The sequence below is a fragment of the Sinocyclocheilus anshuiensis genome, unplaced genomic scaffold (assembly GCF_001515605.1).
Source record: "Sinocyclocheilus anshuiensis isolate Anshui unplaced genomic scaffold, SAMN03320099.WGS_v1.1 scaffold566, whole genome shotgun sequence".
Classification (NCBI taxonomy): domain Eukaryota; kingdom Metazoa; phylum Chordata; class Actinopteri; order Cypriniformes; family Cyprinidae; genus Sinocyclocheilus; species Sinocyclocheilus anshuiensis.
The window spans coordinates 620211-632904 of record NW_015542410.1 but is presented as its reverse complement, the minus strand read 5'-3'; the positions used below and the strand labels follow the sequence as shown (position 1 = coordinate 632904).

The 12694-nt window shown below is 35.3% G+C and overlaps 3 protein-coding genes across 3 annotated transcripts in view; all 3 read right to left on the bottom strand.

Annotated features, from left to right (window-relative positions):
* LOC107693255 (aquaporin-10-like) overlaps positions 1 to 1674 on the bottom strand; it is a 6408-nt gene extending 4734 nt beyond the window's left edge. The window contains exon 1 of the mRNA XM_016492565.1: positions 1585 to 1674. Coding sequence (XP_016348051.1) covers positions 1585 to 1674 — 90 coding nt within the window. The remainder of the gene's footprint in view (positions 1 to 1584) is intronic.
* Positions 1675 to 3345: 1671 nt separating this feature from the next.
* LOC107693320 (HCLS1-associated protein X-1-like) lies at positions 3346 to 7232 on the bottom strand. Its single transcript, XM_016492654.1, has 7 exons — positions 7076 to 7232; positions 6166 to 6419; positions 5816 to 6036; positions 5670 to 5733; positions 5191 to 5312; positions 4899 to 5016; positions 3346 to 4053 (listed from the first exon to the last, which is right to left on the bottom strand). Exons 1-7 carry the CDS (start codon positions 7144 to 7146, stop codon positions 3977 to 3979), a joined length of 927 nt encoding a protein of 308 aa, XP_016348140.1. The 5' UTR covers positions 7147 to 7232; the 3' UTR covers positions 3346 to 3976.
* Positions 7233 to 11900: 4668 nt separating this feature from the next.
* LOC107693254 (ubiquitin-associated protein 2-like) overlaps positions 11901 to 12694 on the bottom strand; it is a 32021-nt gene continuing 31227 nt past the window's right edge. The window contains exon 30 of the mRNA XM_016492564.1: positions 11901 to 11996. Within this exon, the coding sequence (XP_016348050.1) occupies positions 11901 to 11996 (96 nt within the window). The remainder of the gene's footprint in view (positions 11997 to 12694) is intronic.

The following is a 12694-nucleotide window of genomic DNA, read 5'->3' as shown; positions in this document are numbered from 1 at the left end:
CACATTCAAGTGTTTAAAAAAAGAATGCATGAAGCTAGAATAAAATGTTTTTGTTTACAAGCAGATACCCTGTTATTTCTTTTGATTTTTATATGTTCAGATATTCATGTAACAAAATATATTAAGGAATGTAGCAGTCGACAATGTTCAATTGTGTCAAAAGCTCGAGTGAAGTCAACAAAAACAGCATGTATATCCATTTTGGGGGAGCTGTTAAGTGCTTCATGCCAGTGCTGCAGAATTTGAATCAAGGCAGTGTCAGTTGATCTGTTCCTCATAAAGCCGTGTTGTGATGGTTCGATCTTAGTAACTGTATCCTCCAGAATGGCATCTCTGAGGATTCCTTCAAACACCTTTCCAACACAGCTGAGTAGTGAAATCTGGCGATAATCTGCTGGAAAACTAGGCTTTGCTTTTTTAGGAACAGCTTTGACTATAGCCTCCTTCCATTGTTTTGGAAAAATGTTATGCTGAATGCATGTATTGAAGATGTCACATAACACCGGTGCCAACTCTTCATAAAAAGTCTTTAGCACCCAAGGAGGAACGCAGTCGGGACCAGCAGCCTTGGCTGCATTCACTTTACGGAGTCTAGTCTTAACTTGTCCAATACTCAGAGGAGGTACACTACAATTTGACAACTTGCAGGTAACTTCTTCCTCAGGCAAAGAAATGTGGCTCGCATAATTCCACACAGAAGCAAAGTGCCTAGCCAGAGTGTCACACTCGCGTTGCATGATGTTTTGATCCTGAGACACCATGTCACTCTTATCTCCTTCCATCCCCATTAAATTCTTCATTGACTTAAACCATTGCTTTGGCTTGGAGCATTGCAGTTCCTCCACCTCATGCTGGTAATATTGTTTCTTTGCGTTCTTTATTTTTTTGGCAATGATTGATTTGCAGCAATAATACAACTTAACCCTCGAGGAAGACGACCGGGACGTAACCAGACCCACAAAGCTTCATGCTCTACATACAAATTAATACCTAAATAGGGACATGGTAGTATACTTAAAATATGATGTAAAGTTCACTTAAAGAAAACTTACGAGTATACTTGCAGTATAAAACTACTAAACTAGTAGTTTACTGAGACTATACTTCAAAGTGTAGTAAAAATGCTACTACAAGTATTTAATTAGTAAACTATCAGTATACCTATAAGTTCACTTTTAGTGTAGTTGCAGTACAAGCTAAAAATATTGATGTAAACTAGTTGTGTACTCAAAGTTTACTACTGTTATACTTAAAGTATACTTAAATGTATACTTTTATATACTAGAAAGTGGGCCAATTTAGTCCCAAGGAGTATTGAAATAGTTCACTTACAAGTATACTACTAGTACACTGATATTTGTATACTTACTACATAAAGAATACTTAAAAATATACTTGAACTTTACTTAAGTACACTTACTAAAATAAACTTGAAGTATACTACTTTTTGGTAAGGGTAGGCCTACATAAAAAAAATATCATAGCAATTTCATAAAATTGGTGAAAATTACCAACATTTTGCTAAGAGATACATGTTAACGGCACATATTTCCATATTACAAATACAGATGAAGGCTGACTTACTATCAAAATATAGACCCCGAAAAATTCCGCCAGACATTCTCTGAACAAGCTGCTCTTGATTCGGCATCTCCTCAGCAGACGATCCACCATTTCTGCCCTCTGTAGCCTACTTTCTGTGTCTTTCTGTTCGTTTACAATGAAAGTAAATGCAGGCCAGGACTTCAGTACTCCAGATGTTTCTCAGGGCTCCATACAGAAGGTCTGTAATGAAAAGACCCAGTCAGAATGCATGGTCTTCCAAAAAAAAAAAATGTTTAGCTAATTATCACACAGCATAAGTAAACGCAAGACTATCTATTGTGGTTAAAGTGTGTGTCTGGGCAAGGAATGACAATTACATGTAGTACATTGCCCTTTTGTGTAATAAAACGATGAGTAGTTTATTGTTAACTTTTACCTGTGAAGCACAGCTGGCATATACCAGATTTATGCATAAATCTTCTACTATTAATTTTAAAACAAAAGCTTAATGACCTAATTCATACAAAATAACTTAATTTTTAAGTGTGTGTGTGTGTGTGTGTGTGTGTGTGTGTGTGTGTGTGTGTCATCAGAGTAAAATAAAAGATACAGATGCCACCTTATTTTTAGCTGAACCATTTATCCATTAACCAATATCTAGTTAAGAAAGAAAACCATGTTTATGTTGTCTCATAACTAACATTCACAAGCACATACATCAATGTATATCTCTCATGCACATCTACTGGCTCAGGCCCCATTTTCTCAGTGTTTTTCCTAATGAACTAGTTTTCTGGGTAATTAAGCAAAGCTACACTAGTTGACATATGTGTAAATGTTTGACCCCGAGGTCCATGATTGCTTCCAGAAGAGGTAGTGTCCATGCAGCCGTTCTCAATATTCTCATCATAGTTAGCCTATACAAGTCTCACCAATGGACTAAAATTATAATTACAGCCTAAAAACAAATTCTACACCATTGGTTATTCATGTTGGGATCAAAATGGCCCATACAAGTGAAATCAGCTTTTGAGGTTATCTCATATCTGTAGAGAGTGTCATTTATATAACGGAGTATAAAGTAAATCTCCATAAAGTCGATGTCACTGATGTCTCATATGATGTCACTAGATAAAGATCAAATTGGGTGCAAAGCTAACCAACTCTCACCACTTATGGCATGATATGCACTATGACCAGCAGTGTGCCAGGTTTGGTGCCTATATCTTTGACCTTTATGTTCCTGTATGTCTTCATTGTTTATGGGGAAATACAAAATTGGTGAATACAAAATTATTATTTTCTGTTTTCACTGTTAATTCACTTTAAATAACTGTTAAAAATGTAATACTGTTTACTAAACTTGTTAGCTTACATTGTCAGCATTGCACTAAATGCTTCAGATTGTCAGTCAACAAGAGCAGACAGGAAAACCTGTGACAGGCAAGTCTCTAGATGTGGCAGAACTGGGTCAGCCTGTTGTGCGACAACACTGACAGATTCAAAATGAAACTTTTTGTTACTAAACATACCCCGAGATCACATTCTGGAAACTGAAGAGCCGATTAACTTTGAGATTCAAAAAAATAAATAGTGCCGTTTGATACGAACCAAAGAAAGTGGAGCGTAAAACACAAATTAAAATATAAATTTTATAAGTTTTGGACTTACCGGGAGGATAAACACCCCAGGATCTTCATGAGGAAAAATTTTCAGTGTCCTTTTCATGGCCACCTCAACATAATTTCAACAATAATTTAAAAAGCTTTATTTCATCACAACTCAATATCCTTGTAACTCTTTCAACAGGTTAAATCCAGGCTGACTAGTTATGCTTGGCTTTGTTCAGTTCACATTTTACAAGAAAAGCATTGCATTTTTAGGATTTTGACACATCGTAAAGATTTAGAGCTGAAGCGTGTTCATCACTTTTTAAACTGACCTGTTCTCAAAGCACAACAAATGAAAACAAAATTAGAAAAACAAGATCTTATTATTTTCTTTATGTTACACAGTGAAACACCACTGAAAATACAATTTACAAATATATTAAACTCTGTCTTATCATCTGCAGTATCTGCTCTTCTCTACCAGCAAACTAAAATTGTCAGTCAGTCCTTTTCAGAACATTGCAGCTTCAACAACTGGTTCAATGGGAAACCCAAGGTTCAATGTTAATACAATTCTTAAACTATTCTCAATAAAAGTTTATTGAAAGAAAAACAGTAGGCAAAATTACTAGGGCCAATTTATGGCAGCAAATAATTGTTCTTCACTCCAATAATCAAGAATGGATCTCCACATTCACACTGAACAATTCAATCAAACTGAACAATGTAAAATCAACGAATAATTCTCGTAGCTTGCAGTTGGTGGGTTTGCTGGGAAAGGATGAAAAGAGATCATCCTTAGGTTTGTGTCCACAGCTCCTTCAGCCTCGAAAGCCTCTGAAGAACTTGGAAAACTCGGAGAAATCCTCCTGCATGTCAACAGAAGGGTTCAATCCACCTGAAATATGCAGAAAATACATTTCTGAATGATTATTCAGGAAAAGCTAGAGCAAAGCATTGCACAAGCTTGAGGAATATTCTGAATTACTTTAAAATGTATAAAAGGATGTTATATAAATCCTCTAAAATATAAAATGTCTATTTTAAATATTCTCTGTCTTTTACCTTTAAAGTGCCCCTATTATGGGTAATGAAAGGTTCATATTTTGGTTTTGGGAGTCCCCACTAACAGGTTGACATGCATGCAAGGTCAAAAAACACTTTAATTGTCTTATAATATGCATTTATTTTTACCGTACTTGCTCAACGACTCCCAAAAGATTCGCTCAACAATTCATTTTTCCAAACCCCTCCTTTGCGTGACGCTAATCTGCAGTGATTGGATCATGCCTGTAATGCCTGATAAAGCAGTGTTTGTGAGCGCAGTGCTGCTTTGTGTACAGCGTTACCGGGGAAACCGCTATTTTTATTGCTCCAAAAGCGGCACCTAGTGGCAAAGAATGAATTTGCATTTTCATTCAGACCAACGGGAAAAGACCAACAAGTGGGCGGGCAATATGTTAATGTTTCATGTTGACTTCAACATGAAATGGCTTGGGATTCGTTTTAAAAACGACTCGTTTCAATGATTCAGAGTCAACTCTTTCTTTTGAGAGACAATAACTTTATACACGGTGCACTTTCAGATTTAAAACTTTGCAGGATGTTTTCATTCACTTAGAGCTGTGTTACACACTGCGTGAAAGGTAATTTTCAAAAATCCATAATAGGGGCACTTTAAGACCATACATTACATGGGACAGTCACAGGACACTGTTAAAAAGTTGTCTAGAAACCGCTAACCTGGCATGAGCAGACCAGACTGATCTTGCGGCCCGTCTCGGACACCTGGACCGGAGATGGTCACCGTAGTCTCTTCATTACCTTCACCGTCTCTGACTGTTCGCCTTTCTTCTACCGTCTACACACACATACATACAACCTGTATTATTGTAATTAAAAACAGGTGTTTCACAGGCATGTTAGACAGCATCTGAACACAAAATGTGTGGTATATTTTGAGTGTTGCTCTACAATATTACCATATTTTTGATTAGAATAACTTTTGAGTACAAAATTATACAGGATCACTCACTCCATCTGGTCTGACCACCTTGGTGACACTGACAGACTTAAAAGTTGACCTTATCTTTGGCTGTGAAGGTGATGGAGTCAAGATCTGATCCAGACCACCTGAAGACACCTGAGAGTCCAGATCTGAGGGTGGAACCAGAAGACAAAAGGTCTGGATGAATTATATATAGTATCGGTCAAGAAATCCATATAGTCATATACAATCTGAATTGTCAGCAGAAAAATCATAGACAAAATCAAAAGTCTGAAATTTTATACTGCAATGATCCATCCATCATTCTTTTATTTGGAGGCTAAGTTAATTTTCAAGTGTCTGGATATCTAATGTTTCATTAAGACATCCAAACTTCTTCCAGAAATCCAGACAAAAATGTGGGCGCAGAACTGTTCAGAATAGTGAAAAAAAGTGTTGTTTTCTTGAGAATTTGCTTACTGTCTGTACTTGCATTTAAATCATAGAAAAAAAGTAAAATGCATTACCTCCATCCTCTTTTTTCTCTCCCTCTTTTGGTTTTAATAGGCCATCTTTCCAAAGATCATGGAACTAAAAAAATAAAATGAAGACAATCAGGTGACAACCCAGCAAGAAAAGACTCTAAAAGCACTGAATCTGTAAATAGGTTTACCTTTGAGAAGGGTCTCCACTGAGGAAAGTGGCTGCTGGGATCCTGTGGAGAAGAGGAATGCCTGTCCTTTGGTGCCTCAGAGGGGGGAGGGAGGGGTGATGTGTAGGGTGAGCTGTCAGGAGACTTCAACATGAAATCTCTAATCGGGTTACTACTTCCTGCTCCACCCCTGCCTTTCTCAGCACCTTCCTGAGGAGGCGGAGCTTCTTCTGATGGAGCACCTGTTGGGCACATAAATCCACCTAATCAGCTTTCAAAACCTAAATTAAGATAAGAACCATGGAAGATGAAGAAATGCTTTGAACAAATTCAATTTAAAAATCATTGTGGAACAGAGCAAACAAACGCACCTCTGTGTCCAATGCCATGACGCTCATCAAAGCGGTCTAAACTGGCAAAGATCTCCTCCATGTCCCTGAAGATCTGGCCAAACAGCTGCGGTTCCTCGAAGCGCATCCCGCCGGGCCCAAAACTGAAACCAAATCTGAAGGCATCATCGAACGGGTCCCGATGGGGCCTATTAAAGTCATCGTGGTGAAATCCACTGTCATCATCCTCATCGTCATCATCATCTTCATGAATCATCCCTTCGAAGAAGGGGTCCCTGACCAAAACATTCAAATTAGCAGACTGCTCAGAATTAAACAATGCCACTGCAGTGAATTAATCAGGAACAACGAAGGAAAAATAAATACACGTCAAATCAACTTAGGTCTACATTTGTATTTAGAACTAATACTAACAGAACTTTCACTTCTAATAACGGGATAATCAAGAAAAAAAAACGGTTCATTACTGCTATTTTTCACATTCTATAATAATAATAATCAAAAAATTTGGCCCACTGTTATTTATGCCCTGATGTGTCAAAGTAAAACTGAAAAAGAGTTTGTACTGGGTTCCATCCGGCTTCACATATAGTAGCAATTTGTAAATGACTTTGGAGAACAAAACTACACCAACAATGAATGCATTATCAAATCATTCACAACTGCACTGACATTCGAAGATTTCTAAAACTACACTCTAAAGTTTATGATTATAAAAACACATTCACCAAGCATTTACTTTCATTGACACCAATACAGAAACCTCCACAAATACAATTTTTTTAAGTATGGACGTTTATAACACTATACACAATATTTTAACCTATATAGCGTGGCTTGACAATATTAACTCTTATATTAAAGTGTTATTTAGTCTAACAGCTGCTGCTTTCAGGGGGAATTTACACTTTAAACTGTTAGATAGACTCACCTGCGGCCATCACCACGATAATGACCACCGGGAACCCCGAAAAACCCACGAAACAGATCAAAAACGCTCATTTAAGGACGCAGTATCCAGTGATCCTTCACAAACGGCACCATAACAATCAGTTGCATCAGAGATCCAGCACAGGAAGTACAGTAGAGGAAACCTACGGGATCTTTCCACTAACTTCCGGAAAATCCTTTTAAAATACAAGTCCGCCGTAATCGGCCATCATGATTGACTAATAACAATTACAAGATGTGGAATACAATTTTAAATTTGAATTGTAAAATAAATAGACATAATCCCAGACTATCGGTAGTTGGAAAATAATATAGACATTTTTATCAAGTTTTCGACGAATTTACGTGAAGGATTTACATTAGGTGCTGTAAAGAGAACATTTAAAAACTACAATTTGTTTACTTCACCAAATCATGGAAACATGATGTGATCATTTAAGACGTTTTTTTTTTTAATGTGTAAATATCAAATAAATAAATGTTAATAAAGTATTATGATTTTTTTTTTACCCCTCACACCATTTACTTGAACAAGGTCCAGGGGCAAAGCCTTTTCATTTACATAACTCCTGGCATAAATTAAGAAATGACTGTAACTGTAAGTTAAAAAAAATGAAGCTCTTTTTGTTTTAAAATTCTTTCAATTTCTCACAAATTTAATGCGTAAACAAACCCGCGTGGCCATATCAATCTGGGATTATCAGATATGTATTTATTAATATTTTATTTTGAATTAAGAAATTTTAGATAAAAAAAATTATTACATTATTAAATTATTATATTAACACTAGAACTGCCACGGGGTCATTTTACCCATGGCTGTTTTTCAAATGTAGGATACATGTTTTCAATAAAGAATATCCAATTATCATATTTAAGAGATGCGAGGCATTTTGTATTTTGTGTGTGCAATTTTTGGATTTGTGTGTAAAGTTTTGAAAAAAAAAGAGGCAAAGTTTTGAAAATGTATGTAGTTGGAAAAAACCTGTAAGAAAAACTGTAATAACTAGATTGAAAAGTCTGAAAGACAAATGTATGCTGGCTTGTCTTAAAGTCTTGTTTAAAAAACGTAAATGGTTTTAGATGTTTGCTGAAGTGTTGCTAGGATATTGTGTGGTTGCTAGGCTCTTGCTATGCAGTTGCTGCAGTGTTGCTAGAGTATATGGTTGATACTATAGAGTTCGTTCTGGGTGATTACAGACATTCCCACCTCTGTTAATAACAGAAAATCAAACATTGTTTTCAAAACTGATCCAGTTTCAGTGCTTTGATATTGTATTTCTTTCTAATGTCAGGAAATTCAAACGTTTTTGTTGCTCTTAAACATGCAGTAAACACGATTATACCATCTAAGTAACCTATGTAATTTTAATAGAACCGCATGTCTTCTTTAGTGATACAAGCTTAGAAACATTTATAACCTGTTGAAGTTTTTTATGTTGTGTTTTGACTCGGTGCCATGATGAATATTGAAATGTTATTTATTTTTAATTTTAAACAGTATAGATGATTACTTAATGGTAATATAATATTTGTGAACAACTGTGTACGTCAGACCATAAATCCCCAAAAACTATGCATGGGGGCTTGCTTTGGTGTTGCCACCCCTCATAGGCCCATGCCACCCTAAAAATTATTTTCTAGATCCGGCCCCGGTTATGTCTAAAATTAAAGTAAACAGTTCCGCTCTTAAACGTGCCGCTCTTAAAGCGACAGTACTAAACATGCTGCCGCTTGTCATTAAAGCATAGTTCACCCAAAAATTAAATATATGTTATTTACTCACTCACATGTTGTCCCAAACCCTATGCATGGGGGCTTGCTTTGGTGTTGCCACCCCTCATAGGCCCATGCCACCCTAAAAATTATTTTCTAGATCCGCCCCCGGTTATGTCTAAAATTAAAGTAAACAGTTCCGCTCTTAAACGTGCCGCTCTTAAAGCGACAGTACTAAACATGCTGCCTTGTCATTAAAGCATAGTTCACCCAAAAATTAAATATGTTATTTACTCACTCACATGTTGTCCCAAACCTGTATTAATTTCTTTCTTGTGCGGAACACAAAAGATGATATTTTGAAGAATGCAGGTAACCAAACAGTTGCTGGTCCACATCGACTTTGATAGTAGGAAAAAAATACTATGGAAGTCACTGTGGACCAGCAACTGTTTGGTTACCCACATTCTTCAAAATATTTTTTTTTATATTCAACAAGAAAAAATGAATTCCGTTTAAAATAACTTGAGAGTGAGTAAATGATGGTATAAAAATAAAACACTATGACAGACAGATGACAGTTTTTCATTTTTGGGTGAACTATCCCTTTAATATACAATAAATAAATAAAAAAACTGAGAAAAATCACTCACTGCTCATGACTGATGAACTTTAATACAGTTGCTTAAAATTATAATTGAAGTATATAGTGTATTATTTTAATATTTAATGTTACTGCTAAATACTGTACCTGAAAAATAAAGCAGTTTTATTCACATATTGTGTGTTTTTGTAATGTATATAGTTTGTTCTTATTTTCTAATAAAGATTTTTTTTTTTATCTTCGCCCACTTTGGCCTAAATTTCTGTCATTCCTTTTTATTTTATATTGTGTTACCTTGAAAGGTTTTTTTTTTTTATAATGGGGAAATCAGATTGGCTGTACTGCTCAGGCAACTTGCAAAATAGTAAAACTAACATGACAAAGAATCGTGATAAAATCGTGATATTCCTGAAAAAAAATGGTGATATATTTTTGCCATATCGCCTACCCCTAACTTGTGCTAAAACTGTTTGGCCTGTGCTACAAAACTTTCAACCTCTGTAGCACCAGTGCTATGTGCAAAAAAAGTTAACGTACAGCCCTGCAATGTTTGGCAAACACAATATGTATGACTATTCACAGATGTCCTTCTAAATGTGTTGCAAGCCATTTAATTCAATACCCCAATCAACACTTTTAACAATCACTTTGGCAAGACATCCTTTTTATGTACAACAATAAATTGACATTTCAAGATGCATGCTGAAAATACTTTTTTTTTTTTTTTAAAGATCTTTGCCAACTAGCCATCTCATGTTGGGTTCAAAAGATTTTGGCCCCTTTTGTTTGTTTGCAAAGCAACATTTAAAAGGCCTAAAACTAAAAGACAAAGAAGCACACTTCAGTTAAAAGGCACACAATCATAGTTTTCTTAAAAAAGACATTCACATCAAAATTATGAAAATGTCTTTTTCTTGTTTATTTACTTAATATTTATATATATTTTTTTACAAAATAAAAAACATTATGAAACAAAAAAAATGCTAACAAGTCTGTGTGTAAGGATTCGAGAGGGGAGAAAAGAAACCATCAAACAAACATTGACTACAGTACTTGTGTTTTTATATATATATATATATATATATATGTACAAGACAAGTTTATCCATTTAAATTTTTAAAACGCACAGTACAAAAAGAAAGTCACTGACAAAAGAAAAAAAAAAAAGGAGAAAAAAAAAATACCTATAGTACAATTCTGTCCATCAGCACTTTCCTAATAATCATATTACTAAAAGAATATATTTGGGGACAGAAGGTGGCACATTTCAGGGGGAGAATGACTGCAGGTATGAGAGGAGGACATAGGCTGTGGAAAAACACGATAATCATATTACTAAAAGAATATATTTGGGGACAGAAGGTGGCGCATTTCAGGGGGAGAATGACTGCAGGTATGAGAGGAGGACATAGGCTGTGGAAAAACACACAGGGTGGCCGAAGAAAACCGAATGACCAAATGAAAAACATCAAAACGCAGAGGTCAAAAGTCATGCCTTAACATAATCCAGTCTCCCTGCTATAGGAAGGGCGGTTAATGAGGACCAAAAAAATATCAGTTTGCAGAAAATAAGTCTAAAGTATAAGGTGACCAGTGCACTTCTCACATCTGGAGAGTACAATAAGGCTCCAATAAAGAAATTAAAAAGGAATACACATTGAAGCCTATTCTATAAGTACAACATTCATACACTGGCCACCCTGACGATGCAATTCATTCATTAACACACAAAATAAACCCAAACACACATGCACATACACACGTAGTACAGATCTGAAGCCTGTGAACTCACCTTTACATTTTTTTTTTTTTCCATATATCCATTTATATTTGGTAAAAAATAAACTTCACAACTGCACTAGCCGATTTAGAGTGATATCTTCTTTTCCCAAAATAAAATTAGGTAAAAACTCATTGCAGGGGGAGAAACAGAGATGCATGTACATTTGGATCGCGGGTGCTGATCAAGCAAGAAGCAGAAAGGAGGGAAATAAACAGAGAGAAAAAAAAAAACTGCCCTCTCTCCCTCTAACAAACCTCTCTTTTTCATTTTATCCATCAGTAAAAAGAAAAAGAAGAGGGGGAAAAAACTAAACTTTTGTCCTTTTAGAAAACAGATCTATGTTACATATGCCAGAAAGAAAAAAAAGTTTTTTTGGAGGGGCTTTTTTGTATTTTGAACACAATACAAACTCCAAATACTCAATACTCCGATCATGAAGGCCTAAGTAACTATCCATATATTCGCGAGATCACGCTCCCCGTTAAGACTTCTCCCCGGTGCCCCTTTTTCAAGCGGCGCCTTACAGTTCTATCTCTCTTAGGACAGCGCCACCAGTGGAATGGAGTTGTTACTGCAGGGTGACCGTGCAGAGAGAGGAGAGGGAGCGCCGTGGAGAACAGAGAAAAGGGGGAGATATCTGGGGAGAAAGGAAAGGTTCCACTAATCCAGCCTTTGGAACACCAGACGGGGCAGGACAGGGTATTAATTGCCTCCCCAGTTGTAGCTGTTGTATCCCGACTTGTTGATCTGTGCCTTCTGTTGAATGGAGGCATTCTGACTGCGTTGCCCAGAGCCACTCTGAGAGAGGAAATATTAATCAACAAAATAAGATATTTCATATATAAAAAAAAAAAAAATGTACATTTATATTAAACTTTGGAAGGGGAAAATAATAATAATATTATTATTATTATTATGAAGTATTCTAAATTAAACATGACAATTTGGAAGGGAAATAATAATAATAATAATAATAATAATAATAATAAAGTATTCTAAATTAAACATGACAATTTGGAAGGGAAATAATAATAATATTAATAATAATAATAATAAAGTATTCTAAATTAAACATGACAATTTGGAAGGGAAATAACAACAACAAAATTATTATAATAAAAATGTGTAACAACAACAATCATTAATTATCATTATTATTAAATAATTATTTAATTTAGTATTCTAAATAAAACATGACGACAATTTGGAAGGGAAATATAATATAATAATAATAATAATTATTATTATTATTATTATAAACCATTCTAAATCAAACAAGCAGCTTTGAGTTGGAAGGGGAAAATGTGTAATACCAATCATAATATTAATAATAATCAATTATTGTAAAAAAAAATTTTTTAAAGATAATGTAATAGAACAAGCTATTATAATTATATAATGAAAGAACAAGCTTTTTATTTCTATGATTGGTCTATAGACAGGATACAAATACAAAATCAGACGTGATGGTGCAAGCTCTCCTGTCCGTCCTGCTG